Genomic DNA, 22,090 nt, shown 5'->3' on the forward strand with positions numbered 1-22,090 from the left:
GTCCCCATGGTTCCATTTTTCACTCTTTACACTTTTATAGAGAAAGAAGAGAGGGGACACACACACACACACACACACATACACACACACACACACACACACCTTTGAGGGAGGGGATAAGCCAGAACAAATAATCCATAAATATTTTTATCCTACCATCTTTAACTATAATGAAAAGAATGGGTGGTAGTAGTAAGCCTTTGTATTCCCTTAAAAAAGTAACATTGGTAAAATATTTTTCAATATTTATGTATGACTGTTGAGGTTTTTTTCTTTTTTTTAATTTAAGCTTTTTAAAAAATATTTATTTATTATTATTGGACAGAGACAGAGAAAAATTGAAAGGGGAAGGGGAGGGAGAAAAGAAGAGAGACAGATACCTGCCGCTCTACTTCACCACTTATGAAGCTTTCCCCTGCAGGTGGGGACCAGGGGCTTGAACCTGTGTCCTTGCTCCTGTAATGTGTTCATTCAACCAGGTTTGCCACCACCTGGCCCCTGTTGAGGTTTTTTTTCTTGTTGTTATTGTTGTTGTTGCTGGGACTTTATCACTTCAGTCAACTTTTTCAGATAGGAGAGGCAAAGTTACCATAGCACAGAAATTTCTCCCAATGCGCTGGGGACCAGATTTGAACCTTTGCCACTCTCATGACAAAGCAGGCACCTTCCCAGATGAGCGATCTTGCTAGTCAAAAACAAGTTTTGCTTTTGAAAATAGAAAGCCAATCTATACTTTATATATAACTTATATTGGTTGGGGCCGGATGGTGGCATACCTGGTTAAGCACAAACATTACATTGCACAAGGACCCAGACTCATGTCCTGGTCCTCACCTGCAGGGGGGAAAGCTTCACGAGCAGTGAAGTAGTGCTGCAGATATGTCTCTGTATCTGTCTCTCTCTGTCTTCCCCTTTCCCTCTTCACTTCTCTCTGTCTCTATCCAATTAATTAATTAACTAATTAATTAATTAAAGGAATGGGCCCTCAAATTGGCAAGTCCCCCATTTAAAAAAATAATTTATATTGATTTATTTTAGGATATTCTGTACTCACTCTGCACTTTATAATTTACATTGATTAATATATTCTGTATTAGAAATAAAGTTAAGTAATAATTCTTCTAAGCTGCTAGATTTATCAAAGTTACTGTTTCTAGTTTATAATATCTCAATAGCTGCTGAAAGACACTCAGATAAGTGAGATATCATCCTGCTATCACATTAGTCCTTTCATATTACCGTATACATAGTACCCTTTTCTTCATTATAATTATTCTGGAAAATACATACAGTATCAGTAATATCAGGGAAAATACTATGATGGTGTTATATATTTTTTTTTCTTAAAACGGTGAAGATGGCTAAGTTAATTATTTCTGGAAACTTTTAAAAATTGTATTATTTCACCTACATGATATATGAGTGATATTCCAAAACTACCTTAAAGAATTTATAAGAAAAAACTACTCTCAACCACTGACTTAATCATACTAGACACTGCCACTTTGGCATTTTAACTGAGTAAATCATCAAGATATACTATCATCTTTGATTAGAGCTATGCGTGTCACTCAGAGGATTTGCAGCCTGCAGTGTATGGTAGGCAGAAACAGTAAGTTAGTTAAGAATAAAATAAAGTAAAATAAAATAAAATAATGCTATGGGAAGCAAAGAGACTAAATTAAGGTGAAAGGAAATGAAGTGAGGTAAAGATAAAAGAGACTCAGCCATAGTGTTAGAAAATTCTGGGAGTCTCTTGCTTATTGAAGTCTACAGTAATCCCCAGACCTCCCACCTCTGGTACAGTATCTTTCATCTGGGGCTCACATCCAGAAGCTTTTTGATTCTGGAATTCTTCTGAGTGCTTCATGTCTGTCACCAGAGCTTCATTAGAAACCTTTATTTGTGTCTGAAAAGACTGTGTGTGTGCATATGTATGTGTGGGGTGTGAGGACGGCTGGGTGTGTCTGCAGCCAGGTACAGTTATATTGCCTCATTTCCCAAGAAAATAAATGCTGTTTATTTGTAGGAAGATGGTACACGATTAACAGTGGCCACAATATGTATTTTACTCACCAGGGAGTATTATAGCTGAGTCCAATATCCATTAGTTAGAAACTTTCAAAAGAACAATCGTGTAGTCCACAATTCTAGATAAGAATCCTGCAATCTTTCAGAGTTTCTCAGTCCTCTTGATGTTTTAACCAAAATGGAGTTATGAGCCTGCTTTTCAAAACAATTGTATATTATGAAAGGGTCTGAAGAGTACTATCTATCTCATGTTTCCTTTGGTGTGTTTTTTTTTTTAGCTTGTACTTTTATTAATTTCTATTTCCAGAGGTTTTAGTTAAAACATATTTTCTTCTCAAATAAATTTCCAACTATACCTTTGCTATTTTGCGCTGTACAAACTAGGTAAAGATTAAAGTCATTTCTGAAGGCAGCTTATTTTATAAAGATGAGGTGTCTGATGACAAGAGGGAAACCCTGTGTGATCTAGATTTAAGCTCAAGCCAAATAGAAGTGTTCTGAGAATAACTGAGAATACCTTTCTTTGAGATAACTTATTCTTGTAGTATATGGAAGTTTGTCACAAACGTTATCTATACCTGTTTGTGATGTGGTACCACATTTTTTCAAATCAACTGCATGTTTTCAACTTAAGTTTACTTAAAGTTTTCTGAAAAGAAATGTACAAAGACAGCATTCAATTAAGGATTAGTCACTATGGCAACTGAGAAGTGGTGACTGAAAGGGGGAGGATGTATTCTCCCTGAGTTTCCTGCCAGCTGTCATAGTCAACCTCTGCTGCCTGAATCCAAGCCAAAATATAGACTGTGACCAACGCTAAGAAACTATATCTGTATTTTTATAAATTGGTACAAGTATCAGACTATAAAAGAAGACTTAATCCCCTGAATTGGATGACAGACACTTGGCACTCTTGCCAGTGTTTGACAGAGAAATAACGGGTCGCTTTGTAGTAAAACCTGGATTAATAGTAAACCCTTCTTTATGTTATTGCAGTGTGGTGTAAATGAGAGAACTAAGCATGCTGTCAGCCTAAGGCAGGGGGGTTTCATGGGGAAAGTGTCTTTTATAGAGCCAGTACAGGTTTAAGCACTGTTCAGAATACTGTAAATACAAAATGTTGTGTTAGTAAGAATTTCTCTTTCTTGTATTTGTACTAGATTGGCATTTTGTAGATTACTTAAAGAAAGGATTTCTGTGAGCTGTAGTGGATTTGATTGCAGTATGTTTATACAGCTTTTGGAGTCAGCAAGGAGGGATGGACTGTTTACAATGAGCAGACTTTGGGGAGATATAGCATTCCATTATCCTGTTTTTTCAGGATAGTGAATGGCATGATGGTTTAAAGTAATTGTTCACAAATGACTGGTTTATGAAGTGGTCTAGTAAGTAAGATTTATATTTCAGCATGTAATGGAATTAGCTTACTGGGTGGGATTTTTTTTTTTGTGTGGTCTTAGCATTTTTCTTACTATTGCTGAATGATAATTTTATGGCATTTGTAACAGAAAAGTTATTACTTTAAGTAATTCTAGTAGAACTCAAGATATTTTAGATTGCACATTTATGAAATGGTATAACTAGTGCTAGTATTTTTTTTAAAAAGCCTTTGCACTTCTATCCTTAAAACTAGAATTAGGGTGGTAGTGCAGAGGGTTAAGTGCACATGGTGCAAAGCGCAAAGACCAGAGTAAGGACCCCTGGCTCCTCACCTGCAGGGGGGCCACTTCACAAGTAGTGAAGCAGGTCTCTTCCCCCCCACCCCACCCCCCGTCTTCCCCTCCTCTCCATTTCTCTCTGTCCTATCTAACAACGACGACATCAATAACAACAACAATAATAACTACAAGAGTGATGATAAAAAAAAAACTAGGGTAAAAAAGGGAAAATAAATAAATATTAAAAATATTTTAAAATACTAGAATCACTTCAAAAAGATAGTATAAAAAACACCTGTTAGTTAAAATAAGAATTGATGTTAGCTATAAACATGTAACTGGAGATTATGGGAAGCTGTGGCATCCATTGTCAAAATGATGTTACCTGAGTTAGTGAAATAATGTGATTTAAGGAGCTGGTACATACAAAACACATACAACTCTTTGTAAGGAAGGCATTTAAATTAATCAAAATATATTAAGTTTTAATACTATCACATTATTATTTATCAGTAGGAACAATAAGTGAAATTTCATTATTTTCTTTTTTTAATTTTAAAAGGATTTATGTATTGAATAGAGGCAGAGAAAATGAGAAAGGGGAGCTGGTGGAGGGGAGGGAGACACTCACCTGCAGCACTGCTTCACTGCTCCTAAACCTTCCTAATCTGTAGATGGGGACTGAGGTCTTGAACTTCGGTCCTTGTGTATTGTAACACATCACTCAACCAGGTGTGCCACTGCCCAGCCCCCCCCCCATTGTTTTCTACAGTGATCCATTATTATTTTGTTGTCAGGAATACCAATAATAAAATATGGTAGAATACCATAAAGGGTACCTAGTCCAATCCTCTAATCTTACAAAGGAAGGACCTACTTTGAGCCATCACTGATTTGTCATGAAAAAAAGTTTTTTTTAAGAATTTGTTTATTTACTGATGAGAAAGATAGGAGAGAGACAGAGAACCAGATATCACCCTGGTACATGTGCTGCCAGGAATTGAACTTGGGACCTCATGGTTGAGAGTCCAGTGCTTTATCCACTGCGCTACCTCCTGGAACACTGAAAATTTTACTTTTAAAAGGAATTATAAATTAATTTGATAGTGGACTGGACTAACAAAAATTATCTTTGCTTTTTTAGGAAGTAGTTCAATTCTAACTCTTCTAACTGCTCCTTGTTCTGATTTCACAGAAGATAGATATGTTAATGTTCTTTGATAAATTTGTTTAGACTAGTTGGAAAACTCATATATGTGTATATATATATGTAAACATTTGTGTGTTTATGTACAAATACTATTTCTAAGAAGTGATGTGAAATCTTAGAGATAGAAATTCGCATTGAACCCTGATTGACTCCACCTGCTGTCTTAAAGAAGGATATTTAACATCCCTTTTCAATTTGTGTTTTACCCTCTATGAAAACTGTGGTATCAGTTGAACAAGGCCACTTAACGGACACATCTATTCCATTATTATCTTGGTAAAGATAATGAATTCTCAACTTTTATAGGAAGAAAGTTGCCTGGTTGACATTTTATGTTAGAATTTGAAGCATTTGTGAGACTAATACAAACATGTTATTTTATTGTATTATATTAAATAAGATAAGTGGTTTCCCTCAGTTCAGTAGCATCAGGCAGCTTATAAACCTGTTGACTTGTGATCTTTTTGTCTTCCTTTGAGCCTTGCTTTTAGTTTCTTTACCTTACATTTAGTTTGAAGTTTTCACATTCCATTTCTTCTTCTCCTCCTCCTCCTCCTCCTCCTCCTCCTCCTCCTTCTTCTCCTTCTTTTTTTTTTTAACCAGAGCACTGTTCAGCTCTGGTTTATGGTGATGCAGGGGGTTGAACCTGGGACTTCGATGTCTCAGGCATGAGAGTCTCTTTGTATAACCATTATGCTATCTCCCCCACCCGATTTTTTTTTTTTTCTTTTTCAAATGACAGATCAGTTGAATTGTCTAAGACAACTCACTTGTGGTGATTTGCCTTCACATTAGTAGTTAAACTGGAAATCTAAGTAGACTGAATTTATCCTTCCATTTACTTACTTAGTTGAGTCAAGACCTCACTCAGGAGTGATTTCATAACCTGCAGGCTAACTTTTTCATTCAGATAGGGAGAGAATAAGTAGGGGAGAGACACTACAGCATTGAGCTTCCTTCAATGTGTTGCAGATCTGGGTGATGTCAGTGCTCATTCCTGAGCCAGAAACACTGCAAGGTAGGTGCCCTGTACTATGAGCTATCTCTCTGGCCCTATGTTTCCTTTAAGAAATAAATACCTTGGTGCTGCTGGTCTGTGCTACACTTGGTTAAGTGCACATAAGGTCCCAGGTTCAAGCCCCCACTCCCCACCCTCAGTGGGGAAGCTTAACAAGTGATGAAGCAGTACTGCAAGTCTCTCTTTTTTCTCTTCCTCTCTATCTTCCCCTTTCCTCTGAATTTCTCTCATCCTATCAAGTAACAGGGAAAAAAGAAAAAGAAAAAAAATGCCTTCTAGGAGCAGTGTATTTGTCATGCAGACAAGCTCCAGACAAATCTGGTGGCATTAAAAAAGTAAAATAAGAGAGACAGGTTAACCACAGGTGGCACAAAGCACACCGACTGGCTCAAGGACCCCAGTTCAAGGCCCCATCTCCTCACCTGCAGGGGAGTTGATTCACAGGTGGTGAAGCAGGTCTGCAGGTGTCTGTCTTTCTCTTCTCCTCTGTCTTCCCCTCCTCTCTCCATTTCTCTCTGTCTTATCCAGTAACAACAACAATAATAACTACAACAATAAAACAACAGGGGCAACAAAAGGGAATAAATAAATACTTTTAAAAATCTTTTAAAAAAAAAGTAAAATACCTTTCAACGGACTGTAGTAGAGAGCTATGTCAATACTTTAGTTCATAGGGTGGTGAACTTGATATTTGAAGAGGTGTGAAGCCATTCCCCTAAAATATAGACAGTCTTCTAAGCCAGTATTATTCATATATATGTGTATGTGTGTATATGTGTGTATACATATATTCTTGTCCACTTTTTTTCTCTACCTCTCTCTCTCGGTCTAGAAAAAAAAAATCATTTCCACATATAATTGTATCCAAATGAAGATTTTGTTCTTAGATGAAGACTATTTCAGTTTGTTTTTTTTTTTTTTTGAAAGGATTTGTTTGCCAAAGTAGCTCACCAGGATAGGGAACCTGCTTTGCCAGGCACATGACCTGGTGTGAGCCCATCCCCCACACACCGGAGGAAGTTGTGCTGCTGTAATGTTTGACCCTCTCTCTTTCTCTCCAACTCTTCTGCTTCTTTTATCTGAAAAAGTAGGCCCTACAGGGTGGGATGGAATGGGAGGGAGAAAGAGAATAAGAAGAAAAAAGAAGAGGGAGAAGAAAGAGTAGAAGGAGAAAAAAGAAAAAGAACCTATACTCAGGACAGTCAATATTAAGTTGTCCTTTTATGAAGCACTCAGAAAAAAACCACATGATTTACCCAGATTGTGACTGCATTTCTTCTAGAAAAAAAGCAAAATCACAGTTAGAAACTATAATCTTTCCCCTCTCCTCCAACCCCCAAAAATCCAGTTGTGGATTCAAATGTGTTGTTTCAGATTTAAAAATTCTTTTCAAACATATGCAGAAATTTTTACTTAACTATATATTTGTGGTGAGTCCTCTAGTCAGCTGAATTTTCACTAGAGAGTGAGTGAAGACAGCACTAACTCATATTGTATTTGGTTTATTGATGAGTACTGGTAAACTGTATTTACAGTAATGTTCTACCCTTGGGCAGAACTCCTGAATACTTAGAGACAGGCCTTTTCCACATTTGTGCAAAAATCCTGAAAATTTATTATTTCAGACTCTCAGATGCCATTTGAGTAAGTTTATATACATGTGCTTCATGTTTTTATAGCACTCCTGACTCCCTGCTTTATAAAGACAAGCAATTTTATGTTTTTTTATGTGTTTACTGGGCTTGGATCTTACCCAAAAAGAGATTTCTTTTTTACTCTTTTGTTTGAACAGATGTGTAAATAAAAGCATTACTGCCTCTCAGACTGTGCTAAGGTCTATTGCATTTTTTTTTAATGAACGTTTGATGTTTTTAGGCTTTATGGCAAAGTTGGTGTGACAAAGTCACTCTATGCCCAAATGGTGTGCCATCATATGGCAGTCACCATAGTAGTGTCTTGGAGAACTCTGTAATGTTCTTAGTAATGAGGTATAGACCAAAGAGCTTTCTAAGATCACAGATCTTCCAGTGATCCCAGAATCTAAACTTTATCATTTTGATAGGGGTTGAGAGAGAGATGGAAGACAGAGTAAGGGAGACACCTCCAACACTGGTTCTCTTCTCATGAAGTTGGTTCCCAAATCCAAACTGTAATTAGTCTTTTTACTTATCTTCTCACAAATCAGAGTATCAGGTCCTTCCAGTGCTTTGAAAAAAATCTCTTCCTTGATTCAGATTTTCTCAATAGCTAATCATCTGGTTATGGAAGAAACAATGACTGGCTGTTAAATATGCATTGTACTTCTGGTATATGTTGTACAAGGGGATTTCTGAATAAAAACAGCTCAGCAGAAAAGATCATTCAAAAATTGCCTATTGATACATTTCAGTAGTTCCTGGGCCTACCTTGGCAGACTACCCACCCAATTAGGCTGTTCTGCTTCATTATACACCGTCTTCCTCCAGGCTCCTGCTCTTGCAGGCAAACAGTGTATCTTGGCTTAGATCTAGTGCCTTGAAATACAGACAGTGTAATTTTGGTTCAAGAGGAAAAGAACAAGTCTTTATTATAAAAGGACATTTAATTGTTTCATACCATTGACCTAATGATAAGACAACTTGCTTTTTATAGAATCAGTATAAATCTAACACTTCCTAGCAGGGTATATAGAATTATATGCTATTGATTAGGTCTAGAGTGAATTCATTTTGACTACTCTAGAATAAGAATCTTTTCCTAGGGAAGTACCCTTATTGCAGAGGTGAGAAAGATTTTTTCTGGCAAGAGCCATTTGGATATTTATAATATCCTTTGCAGGTCATTCCAAATTATCAGCTTACAAGTTTAGCACTTAATGTTACTGTAGCAGGGCCAGACCAAATGATTTCATGGGCCAGATGTTTTTCATCCCTATTTTATTATTATCCTCACATACATCTTTAACAAATTAAAAATAATTGTAGCTTTTATTTTACAGAATATATACATCATATACCTTAACTAGTCATTTTATGTTATACATTCAAACACAGTAATTTTTGTAATAGTAACTTTATCCATATCAAATTAAAGCAGATACTCATTTTTAAAAATATTTTGTATTGGTTTAATTATTTTGGATAGAGACAGAAGTTGAGAGGGAAGGGGGAGTTAGAGAGGAATATAGAGACAGCTACAGCACTGCTTCACCACTTATGAAGCTTCCCCCTACAGGTGGGGACCAGAAGCTTGAATCTAGTTCCTTACACAGTGCAGTGTGTATGCTCAACCAGGTACACTGTCACCGGGCCCCCTCATGAAGTCTTTAAGTGAATCATATCTAGCTTAGACACTTGTTAGATAAGGAGACTCCTCTGACCAAAGTATATTACAATCTTTATTTATTTATTGGATAAAGACAGCCATAAATCAAGATGGAAGGTTGAAGTAGAGAAGGAGAGAAACAGAGATACACCTGCAACACTGCTTCACCTCTTGCAAAACTTTCCTCTTTCCTCCTTGCAGGTGGGAGCTGGGGCTCGAACCTAGATCCTTGCACATTGTAATGTGTGCTCAACCAGGTACACCACCATCTGGCCCCTATAATTTCCTTGAATATGGTCCCTGCTTCCTTCTCCCTTTCTTTTCCTCCTGGTAGTTATGTAACTTCCACATTTGTCTTTCTATTAGTTTTCTGTTGGATTGCCAGAGAAGTCATATGACATATTTTTCTATGCAAAAATGTGTCATGACTTTTCCAACAACCCATATTTTAGTCTTCTACATTAGACTCCTAGTTCATGGAAAGTTGCTTTGCTTTTCCTAGAAAATTTTCTTTCCCATCATCTTTGAATAAATAGGTTGTGTTCACTATATCCTCTATGTCTGATAGTCTTTCCTCTTGTTTCATTGACTTTATTTCTGTCATTTGAGTCTGCTATTGATTCAAAGTATCCTTGGAATTTTTCTTGTATGTTTTATATTGATGTATTGAGAAAGTCTCTCAAGTCTTGATTTTGTTTCTGTATTTTAAGTTGAGAATCTTGAATTGCCCTTGTAATGAATTTTTATAAATTCTTTCTCTAATGAGTACTCCAGTTCTATATATTCCTAGGGTTATTCTGTAGCCATTCTTCTGTGGCCACAGTCTTAGTATTGTTTTAGGCAATCAGTTTTTCTTTGTGATTTTGTGTGGTTGCCTATGATGCCTGAAAAGCTTCAGTGTTGTAGTGTCTTTTCTTTTCACTATGTTTTTTTGTTTGTTTGTTTGTTTCTTTCTTTCTCTATCTCAATGAAAAAGCTACAAGAGTAGCAGGCCAATTCCATAAAAAAGAAAAGAAAAAAGTTAATTGTTAAAAATTGCTTCAGGGTCTTCTTGAGCTAGGCTATAGCAACAGTCTCTGGAAATTGGCTTACTCTCAGAGCACAACTATTAAAACAAAATATCTCAATGAAATTCAACAGAGTACCGCTGGGATTTATGATGATTGTGTGTAGACAGTGGGTATGGGAGAAGAAAAAGATGCAATCAGAGCCAACACATTACATTAGCTGGGGGTACCACATTTGCATTTGCTTTAACGCCTCACAGAGAATTTAAAGGGCCCGAGTGGATATGTTCAGGAACTGCATGGCTGAAGAAAAGGAGATCAGAACTCCTGTTTAGGACTGTGTTTTGTTGTTGTTTGTCTCAATGCAGATAATTCCATCATTGCTTCTCATCTTCTACACATGGTATTAGGAAGACTATAATTTAAGACCTGGTGCTGCTTAACTTTAGCTTCTGCTTTTGAGCCCCTAGAGATTTTTCTTTTTCAGTTCAGATATGATTTTGTTGCTTGTTGTCATATATACCCAGTATCCCTCATTTCAGATGATATGATGACTTCCTACACAATTGACAAAGCAAATATGCAACAGAAGTTGAGACATTTTTCCTGATCTACTGTTCTTAGCAACTTATGTTCAGCAAGCAACTTATAGGCTATAAAAAAATACCATTCTACCATAGTTTCAATCAAATGTACTTGTAGCTAGTAATAACACATTAAAATCATTCATCTCTTCTGGATTTTGCAACCCAGTAGAGATTGAAGCAGGATTTATGCATTTTTTTTTTAGTTTGATCATTACATAAGGATTTTAAAATTCCATTATGTATGTAAAAGTAACTGCAAGTCTGCTTAGTAATACTGAGTGAAATTACTGAAGTTAAATTTCATATCATTGTTTACATATTTTCTACTCTTTAAATTTAGCGTACAAGTGTTAATGGGTTCATCAGTATGAGCACATTCTTGAATTTTCTTATATATCAAAGAAATATTTATCTTCAACAATAGAAATTAATTGTTACCATTACTACTATATCTTTAAGAAAGATAAAAGTAAATTTTCCTATACCTTCTTTGAAAGATTTATGTTACTATGTTCCGACAGTGGTGGTACTCAGAGATTACAGGGCTTTTTTACATTGCTTTATTTGTTTATTTTGGACAAAAACTGAGAGGGAAGGAGGAGTTAGAGAAGGTAAGAGACATTTGCAGCGCTGCTCGTAAAGCTTCCCCCCTGCAGGTGGAGGAGATTTCAATTTATTTATTTGACTGTTAAAAAGTAGTGGGCAAAAGGTAAGATAGTTCTCTTACTTGATTTTTAAAAAGTGAATATTGAGAGCTAGGAGATAGCTCACCTCGCGGATCACACACTTTACCATGTAAGAGGACCTGAGTTTGAGGCCCCAGTCGTCACCTTGCAGTGCCATGCGAAAGGAAGGCTTCACAAACAATGAAGCAGGCCTATCTTTTCCCTACTTCTCTACTTCTCTCTCTGTATATCTACCTGTCTTTCATCCTCTGTCTGAAAAGGGGGGAAATGAATAAATAATATCCATCAGAGTCAGTAGAATTATGTGGACACAAAAAAACTGGCTTCAGAATACACACAAAAAGAACAGTAGTTCCAGACTTAGTTTTTGCTTTCAATCTTTTTTAGACATATAAAGAAAAAAGGAAGACGGGTACATTGACTCAAATAAAGGCAAAACAACAACTAAGTGAAGGAAGCACCCAAGCTCCCCTTTACCTTTCACACCCTGTGTGCCAAAAGAAGAAAAAAGTCTACCGTGCAGAACAGAACACCTTCATAATTGGAGAAACACCGAAAGGGATCCGCAGGTGTGTGTCGTCTATATCAACACGACTTGATGAATAACTCAGAAGGAACACATAGTTCCTTAGTAAGATATACAGATTATCTGGATTTTTTTTGGTCAATATTTATTTATTTTTTTTAACTATTTATTTCTTCCCTTTTGTTGCCCTTGTTTTATTGTTGTAGTTATTATTATTGTCATCATTGTTGGATAGGACAGAGAGAAATGGAGAGGGGAGGGGAAGACAGAGAAGGGGAGACAAAGACAGACACCTGCAGACCTGCTTCACTGCCTGTGAAGCGACTCCCCTGCAGGTGGGGAGCCGGGGGCTCACACCGGGATTCTTAGGCTGGTCCTTTCACTTTGCACCACGTGCGCTTAACCCGCTGCGCTACTGCCTGACTCCCAAGGTTTATTTATTAATTAAAAGAGAAGGTGTAGAATCAGAGCACCACTCCGGCATATTCAGTGCCAAGGATCAAACTCGGGACCTCACGCCTGAGATTTCAATGCTGTATCCACTGTGCCACCTCCAGGACTCCCTTAGCCACTTTTAACCTCTCTTGGCATCTGAAGAATTAAACTTCACTAGGGTCACTAGTAGGGTGTGTGCCTTACATGTGGGAGGCTCTAGCTTCAATCCTTAGTACCACATGTGAGCATAAGAGACAGAAGGCTTTCCATGAGAGGTAAAGCAGTTACTATGTGTCTCTTTCTCTCTTTTGCCTCTCTTTCACACAGACAAATAAAATAAGTGAGTTCTAAATATCTTATGTGCTTTGGAAGGCTAATTTCTAAATTGGTAAAATGTGAAATCACTTTATAGTAAGAGGAAATGAATAAAGAATGATGAGATCTGGAAGTCACTGTCTGTTATGTAGCCAGGGAAGACCTCTCTACACAGATGACTGATAAGGTGAGACATGAAAGTCAAAGAACCAGAGAAATAACATTCCAGAGAATGGGGAAAGGTTTGATGTGTTTGAGGGGAAAGGTTTGATGTGTTTGTGTTCCTAGTGCATAGGAAACCAAACAGAACATTATGAAGTGAAGGAAGAAGTGGAGAAGTGTATAGAAGCCCCACTTCCCCATCTGCAGGAGGGAAACTTCACAAGTGGTGAAGCAGGGCTGCAGGTGTCTCTCTGCAGGTGTCTCTCTGCCTCTCTCCCCCTCACCTTTCAATTTCTCTCCTATCAACTGAGATAATTAAAAAAAAATTTTTTTAAAGAAGTATATATGGGATTGGAGTATGCAAAGCCACTTATATTCTTGAAAGAATTTGAAGTTTACTGCAATTGTAATAGAAAGATGTAGAAGAGGACATAATAGAATAAGGGATGATATACAGAACTAGGTAATAGGTTTGCAGTGACATGGTTTGCAATTGCAATGGAGATAGAGTCAAATCCATGAATTAAGGTTGGTGTTAGACTGGTTGTTGGGAATGAAAGAAATCAGAATTGCTCCCAACTTTCTCTTTTAAACAAAAGATTCAATTTACTGAAAGGGAAAAATAGAAGAGAAATAAGTTTATATATATATATAATTCTCTTTTGCTGATACTCAATTTGAAAGTATATACAAATGTCAGAGCATTGGCTATGCTATTATGGGGCTTAGGGAATGGAAACCTGAATTTGAAAGTCATCAGCATAGAGATCTTTAAATGTATTTTGGAGTTGAGAGACTATGTACGCCGTCTATATGTAGAGCACAGAGAAAAGAAATCCCTGGATTAATCCTGCAGGTCACAGTGACCCAGAGAGGAAGGGTCTGAATCAGCTCAAGAAAAGGAAGAGGACACTTGACTTTATCAAATGCTGCTGAGAAGCACAGTCTGGTGCGGTGGGAAAGCTTCCCAAGAGAACTCCACTGAATACCTTGGCATAAACAGTCTGAAAATTGATAGACCATGGGGTGAGGTGGGCAAGCGTAGCTCCAGTTTGATGTGAAAACTAACAATGACTGGAAGTCATTCTGCAGTTAAAGATAGATTTTCTTAAAGCTAAAAATGGTCATAGAACCAGTTTGTATGTCTAAGATCACCTAGGAAGGGGGAGAGGAGATCATGTCAGAGAAGTGTTAACTGAAGAAGAAATCTGAGTGGCAGGAGAGGGTAGAACCCAGACTACTGGTAAGGTTCTGGGGTAACCGAAGAGCAGGGAGAACACACACACTTATGGTGATATTCCCATAACTAGTTGCATCACTTTAGAAGGAATGAGATTTTGAGAGAAATTATGATACACTTGTAGAATAGGAAAGTAATTCTAATTCCACCAACTTTTAGTCATTGAAAGAGCAGACATAAGGAAAGCACAGATCCGGTGATATTTCCTTTTGGGGGTTTCTTTCTTAAAATGATATATAGTTGTCCACTCTGCTAAAATTTCCTCATAATATGCCTAGTTGTTTTTTGTTGGTTTTTTTTTTTTTATCCTCCTAGTAAGACTTTTACAGTTCCTTGATATTTTTTTTTTTAGAGAAACTTATTTTAAAGACCAAGAATTACAAAAGTGGGTTAGAAAGGTATGGAGATCGGATTATGGGAATTGTGCAGAACTGTACCCCTCTTATTCTATGGTTTTGTTAATGTCTCCTTTCTTAAATAAAAAAAAATCAACAAGGGCAACAAAAGAGAATAAATAAATATTTTTTTAAAAAAGGAAGGAAAGTAAGATAAATTTTAGTCATAATTCATTCTGTAATTGCAGCCATATCGCCTCATAACTTGTATATTACTCTGGTAAAATGACATCAAAACAGCTCTTTTGCAAAGGTGACAGAAAGGGTTGTGGTTGAGGTCTGCAGGGTGATGTTGAAAGTATGTTGGTAGCTGCTAAGATGCCACCAAGCCGTAGATAAATTGGAGACATCAGTCTGTAGCCTTGCCAATAACAATCTTCACAGCATAGGTATTTAATTTTAAAAGTCAGGAAAGGGGATTTGGAGATGATTAGTAAACAATATTAGTATCTCATCACTTCATATGCAGGAAAATATAAGACCTTAAAAAAGAGAAAGTGGGGGCTGGGAGGTAGTGCAGCAGGTTAAGCGCACATGGCGCCAAGCACAAGAACCAATGGAAGGAACCTGGTTCGAGCCACCGGCTTCCCCTCTGTCTTCCCCTCCTCTCTCTATTTCTCTGTGTCCTATCCAACAACTGTGACAATAACAACAACAACAATGATAAATAATAAGGGCAACAAAGGGGGAAAAATAGCCTCCAGGAGCAATAGATTTATAGTGCAGGCACCAAGCCCCAGCAATAACTGGAGATGGGGGGGGGGGGAGAACATACGTTAATACAGGGTGAAATCAGTGTCCTATCACCACAGATCTGAGAACTGGGGAAAGAGATTGGGAGGGAGTAAAGTGGAGTTGAAGAGCCAGTGCTCTATGTTGTACTGAGACCTGTCTTGGAACTATACTCCTATGACAACGGTCTTGTGAATCAATAGTCCCTCAAAATGTGAGAAAAATAATAATAATCTTTTTATTTTTTAATCAGAGCATTGCTCAGCTCTGGTTTATGGTGGTGCAGGAGACTGAACCTGGGACTGGAACCTCGGGCATGAGAATCTTCTTGCGTAGCCATTATGCTATCCCCCACCCCCACCCCGCTAATGAATAATTTTAAAGAATCCCTCCTCAGTCTCTCTAGGAAAACATGCTTGTTGCTTCCCATTGAGAGCATTGGACCTGATATCTCAGAACCTCAGGCATGAAAGTCTTTTGCATAACCATTATTCTGTCTCCCCAGCCTGCTCAATTCTTCAAATAACCTTTCGTCTTTTAGTTTAGTTGTCTGCTCTAAAATTGGATCAGTGGCAAGAAGAAAGAATCAAGGTTTATCCATTTACAATAGTTTTTTTAAATATTATTTCACTGGGGGAATAATGGTTCACAGCACAATTTATGACACAAAGATATAACCCCTCACCTCCCTATAACGAGTGTTCAGGTGTCAGCAGATTTAAAAATGCTTTTTTCGACTCATCAAAATGTGTGAATTTCTGTTCTTTAAATTTTCATAATTTTCTCTTTTATGTCTATTAAGATCTTCCTGGGACACAGTTTATGTTGTAGGACTTGAATACACTAGATGTTCAAATACAGATTATAGAAGTTATGATCCTCATGTCAGACAAAAACTGACTAGAAGAGTAGCATGCTGGGATTCTATAATTCCCTAGAAATACCTGATAGTATAAGTCAGAGTGATTTTAAAATCTGGTGATCTCAGGGCTAGGCAGTGGTGCACCTGGTCAGCCATACACAGTACCACGTGCAGGGACCCAGGTTCGAGCCCCTGCTCCCTACCTGCAGTGGGGGAAGTTTCACAAGTGGTGAAGCAAATACTGTAGGTGTCTATCTGTTTCTCTCCCTCTCTGTCTACCCATTCCCTCTCAATTTCTCTCTGCCTTATCAAAGAGATGAAAACAAATAAATACATAAAATAAAGCTGGTGATTTTATGAGCTAAAACATTTCTTCAGTAGCAGTAGTAAAGATGTTATGTTCTGCTAGTGTAAAATGCATTTTCATTATTAAATTAAGATAACATATACTTAGTGAGTAAGGACACTTCATGTCACTGACAGGTATTGATTTAAAATAACCACTGGTTTTATTCATTAAATCTTTAGAAAACAATTTGAAGAAATGGCTTCTTATTTTAACTTGTCGTCAGTAAAGGAATTCGCTGAACATATAACTAATGCCACTTCAGAAGAACGACAGAAAATGCTAAGAGACTTTTATACCTCTCAGTATCCAGAGATAAAAGGATTCCTTATAGATTGTGCTTCAGAAATCAAGTCTGCCAATGAAGAAGGAAAAAAAGTCAAGTGTAAGTCTGAAAAAAGAGAATCACCTGTAAAAGAAAGGCTGCCTGAGCCAGAAACTATGTCATTTAAAGATTCAACAAAAAAGATCTCTCAGATTCCCAGCCCAAAAATACATAAGGAAAAATCAATTAAGTTTCAAAATCAAAGTGGTTTCTGTAGAGAAATGCTTTCTAATAACACAGAAACTAAGAAGTTACCTATAAATTCTACCCAAGAAATTGACAAGGGGGAAAGCAGCCAAGTATGCAAAAAGGCTGTAGCATCTTGTTTCCTGAACAGTAAGTCCGAAGCATGTGAGAGAAAGGCCATGAAAGACCAACAAGACCTCACAACAACAGACATTTCAAGAAATGGACCCCTTTTCAAAGAGGAAAACAAAACGATAGAAAACCCAGTGTTAGAAAACACTTCTGTGGTAGGCTTACTTGGTGACACCTCTATTCTTGATGACCTCTTTAAAAGTCACGAGAACAGTCCCCCAAGACTGCCAAAGGAAGTTCTTTCAGGGCCCGTGAAAAAAGCGAAACAGAGACCAAAAGATTTCTGGGACATCTTAAATGAACAGAATGACGACAGCCTTAGTAAACTCACTGACTTGGCAGTGATAGAGAGTCTATGTGAAAAAGTACCCCTTGCTACCTCCTCTAAAAACAAAGAGGAACTAGAAACTTCTCTCTGGAAATCAAATGAGAACTTTTTGTGGAAAAAATTTAGGTCAGGTGACACAGATGAAAGCACATGATACACAAGAATGATACAGACATAAATATGCTAATGGATTACTGTCACTCTTCACTCTTGCCATCAACATGTGAAGCGCTGTATTCCGCACTAAATATTTCACCATGAACATAGTTGTCATCATACATTATTTTATTAAACTGTTGTCCCTAGTTTTATTTTAATTTCATGTAAAATGTTATATGTTTTTTTCTTGATATCTGATTTAGTCTTTTAGGGGCCATAGGGGAGGCTCAGCATAGAATCCCTGTGCCTTGGGCTCTGGGTGCCATCCCCAACACTACATGAAAGCAATGAAGACAGGACAAGTGTGGAGAGTGCTTTGCTCGCTCTCTCTCTCTTGTCCCATCTCATTCACCTAAAACAGAGAAAAATTGGACCTGAGAGGTGGTTCATCAGTACAATACATACCTGAGACCCACCCTGGATTCCATTTCTAGCACCGCATAAAAAAAAAAAAAAAAAAGAATATGGCTGCCTTATAGTATACACTTCTGTTACAAAATGGAAAGTATTTAAAATGTTATCAGGAGGCCTGGGGCATTCGCCTGCTTGTCACTATAATTTTTGATAAGTCACCTGCTCTGGTGGATAGCCATTTCATAATATGAAAGGTGCAGTGTTTGGATTATATCAATGAGAATGTCTGTTTAAAAAATAAACAAACACTTTGCTTCACTCTCCTAGATTCCATTAAGTCATGAGCCAAATTATGCTGACCCTCACAAATTAAGTGTTCATTAATGTTTCTTTCTTCCTAGCCTTTGACTTGTTTTCTTTTTCTTTTTTTTTTTTAAGATTTTATTTATTTATGGGAAACCTAGGAGGAGAGAGAACCAGACATCACTCTGGCACATGTGCTGCCGGGAATCGAACTCGGGACCTCATTTGAGAGTCCAAAGCTTTACCACTGCGCCACCTCCTGGACCACTGACTTGTTTTCTTTTCCCTCACTATTATGTGCTTTTATTTTAGAAAAAATAATAATAATAAACAGTACAGAATATTTGATGTGGGGTCAAGACGTTACATTTATAACTGCTCAAAATCAGAGGGTTAACGTATGAATTGACCTATATGAGATGAGGTGATAAACTGATGCAATCTCTAGCTATAGAACACCAGTGTCTCAAGTTTTCACGTAATATGATTTAGTCAACAGAAATTAAGCTGCGTAGAATAGTTTTGTTTTTCTTAAGTATAAAAATGGACAAACATTTGATTTCACGAGAAATTTTTATTTTAGGCCAGCAAAATAGTTCACTTAGTGTAGTGCTTTGCCAGGTGTGTGACTCAGGTTCAAGCCCAGCCCCCACTTCATTGAAGAAAGCTTCGATGCTGCGGTCCCTTTCACTCTTTCTCTTCCTCTCTGCTTCTCCCTATCTCTGTCTAAAAAGAAAACTGAAATTTCCCTTTTCTTGGACTTAATTTTCATGAGGTATAGACCAATGGAATGCACTTTTTTAAAACACACATATCTTTTTTAATTTTTTGGATAGAACCAGAAAGAAATCTAGAGGGAAGAGGAAGCTAGGGAGAGAGACACCTGCAGAACTGCTTCACCACTCGTGAAGCTTCCTCCCGGCAGGTGGGGACCAGGGGCTGGAACCCAGGTCTTTGCGCACTGTAACCTGTGCACTCTACCAAGGGCGCCACCCAGCCTCTGGAATATATTCGTTGTTGAATTCATTTATATAGAAACCCCCCTTAGCACCTTTATGTACCGTCTAGGAGTTCAAGATGTGCAGATGAGGCACTGACATAATGAGGAAAACCTTTCTCTCTGAAGATTCCTGGCATTGTGTCAGCACAAAGGAGCAGACGCCTGAGGTTCCCACTGACCACGTGCAGAAGCACCCTGGCAACTTTCCTCCCGTTGAAGTACTAGGAGTGTACCAGGGAGTTTCCAGAAAACATCAGTGAGCCAGTTCATGCTAGTACTTGAAGGTCATTGTTCTTGTGTTTTGAGAGGACCCTCAGAATACCCGGGTTCCACATGTGGAGCAGTGGGGGGGGGGAATACTATTTTTTTTAATTTATTTTTTATTTAAGAAAGGATAAATTAACAAAACCATAGTGTAGGAGGGGTACAACTCCACACAGTTCCCACCACCCAATCTCCATATCCCATCCCCTCCCCTGATAGCTTTCCCATTCTCTATCCCTCTGGGAGCATGGACCCAGGGTCATTGTGGGGTGCAAAAGGTGGAAGGCCTGGCTTCTGTAATTGCTTCCCCGCTAAACATGGGCATTGACTGGTCGGTCCATACTCCCAGTCTGCCTCTCTCTTTCCTTAGTAGGGTGGGTCTCTGGGGAAGCGGAGCTACAGGACACATTGGTGGGGTCTTCAGTCCAGGGAAGCCTGGCCGGCATCCTGATGACATCTGGAACCTGGTGGCTGAAAAGAGAGTTAACATACAAAGCCAAACAAATTGTTGAACAATCATGGACCCAAAGGTTGGAATAGTGGAGAGGAAGTGTTAGCGGGGGGTACTCGCTGCAAACTCTAGTGTACTTCTGCTTTCAGGTATATATTTTGCACTAGTTTATGGATACGTGTGAACATATGCTCTCACAGAACCTGGTCTATATCTAGGTTTTGGGACTTTGTTAGAAAGTGAACCACCTGGGATGGAATTAGAGAATACTATGAAAGGAAAGGTCTCACCCGAGTAATGAAGCTGAAGGGTTGTCATTCCACACGTGAAGTCTCTGGACACAGTCTGAGCTAAAGAATGTTGAGGTGGCAATCGTTGCGTTGATTAGGTTGCAATTGGCTGATGCAGTATTATTTGATATGGATTGGGAGAGGCATGCAGGAAAGTGGGCCCTATCCTAAGGTTCTAGGACTGGGGGAAATATAGACTCTATAGTGGAGATGTGAGGTTCCTGCTGTCTTAGGGTTCAAAAGACAATGGATAATTAATGTTATCATCACATTATTTGGTAATTGGGTTAACTTTGAAAAGTCCTTTTGTTAGGGTTTGCTGTATAGTGAATACTATTTTCTTAAGGGTCTAAATGACCAAGTGGGTTTTTCTCTATGGTAATGCTGAGGGCTATAGAAGATACATATTTTTCATAACCCAGTATGAATATATAATAAAATATGAAATGATATTTAACTTAAGACATGTCACATATTTTGATATTTTCTCTTTGCATTTTAGCCGTGTGTGTGTGTGTGTGTGTGTGTGTGTGTGTGTGTGTTCATGTTTTAATGATGTCAGAACCATCTAAACTGATTGAGACCCTCAACTGAAAAATAACTATTTCATGTTAGAGGAAGATGGCTAAAGTGCCCTGGACCCCAATGCCACCAAAACCTGGGAATTTTGTAATGAGGAACTTTTGGTTTTGCCCCATCACTGAGGAGAAGAGAATTTGGAGAACACCTTAGCAAAATCAGGCCTTGTTTCCCTTCCTTGAGAGGGAAGAGGGGGAAGGATGGTCACCTGGGGAGTCGTGCTGGGTGTAGGGGTGGCTTAGGAAGGAATTAAAGATGGAGCCTTAGTGAATGAAACAGGCCTCACCTTCCACATGAGGTCATCTGAATGGTTCACAATCTTGAACATGAGGCCTGAATGGTTCACAATCTTGCCTGGCGCGTGCCTTTTCATTTTTCTAATTAAAAGTTTAAAATATCTGGGGGGAAAAAAACTTTGAGGAATACTTTGATAGAGTAAGAAGGGAAAGAACCTTTAACAACAGAATAAAAGTCACTCATTAAAAAAAGTCACTTACTGGGGCCAGGTGGTGGCACACCTGGTTTATTGCACGTGTTGCACAAAGACCCAGGGTTCGAGCCCCCAGTCCCCACCTGCAGGTGGGGAAGCTTTGTGAGTAGTGAAGCAGATCTGCAAGTGTCTGTCTGTCTCCCTTTCAATTTCTGGCTATCTCTATCCAATACATAAAGATAATTTTTAAGAAAATTTAAAAAATCATTTATTGGGGGCTGGGCAGCAGCACAGTGGGTTAAAGCACACATGGCTCGAAGTCCAAGGACTGGTGTAAGGATCACAGTTCGAGCCCCAGCTGTCCACATGCAAGGGTGGGGGGTATGGCCTCACAGGCAATGAATCAGGTCTACAGGTGTCTATCTTTCTCTGTCCTTCTCTGCCTTCTCCTCTCTGCCCTATCCAACAACAAAGAGAACAGTAGCAACAATAACAACAAGGATAAACAACAAAGGGAAAAAATGGCTTCTAAGTGTAGTGGATTCATAGTGTAGGCACCAAGCCCTAGTGATAACTCTGGAGGCAAAAAAAAAAAAAAAACACTTATTTAAAAAAGTTACGGACATATAATCAATGAAGCACTACTGGACAAGTTTAAAAAACTATATTGTATCCTTTGGAACAAAATGGCTGGAACTGGCAGTAATTATGCTTAGTGAAGTAAGAAAATAAAGAGCTCACTCATGTAGAATACAAGGAATTGAAACAGAAGTTTG

The 22,090-nt window shown here is 38.1% G+C and overlaps 1 protein-coding gene across 1 annotated transcript in view; it reads left to right on the forward strand.

The window, feature by feature from the left end:
• ERCC6L2 (ERCC excision repair 6 like 2) overlaps nucleotides 1-17,804 on the forward strand; it is an 80,712-nt gene extending 62,908 nt beyond the window's left edge. Inside the window, exons 18-19 of the mRNA XM_007539874.3 lie at nucleotides 11,888-12,069; nucleotides 16,696-17,804. Of these exons, the coding sequence (XP_007539936.3) occupies nucleotides 11,888-12,069; nucleotides 16,696-17,638 (1,125 nt within the window). The 3' untranslated portion in view covers nucleotides 17,639-17,804. The remainder of the gene's footprint in view (nucleotides 1-11,887; nucleotides 12,070-16,695) is intronic.
• The last annotated feature ends 4,286 nt before the right edge of the window (nucleotides 17,805-22,090 follow it).

Source organism: Erinaceus europaeus, chromosome 10 (genome assembly GCF_950295315.1).
Source record: "Erinaceus europaeus chromosome 10, mEriEur2.1, whole genome shotgun sequence".
NCBI classification, from domain to species: Eukaryota; Metazoa; Chordata; class Mammalia; order Eulipotyphla; family Erinaceidae; genus Erinaceus; species Erinaceus europaeus.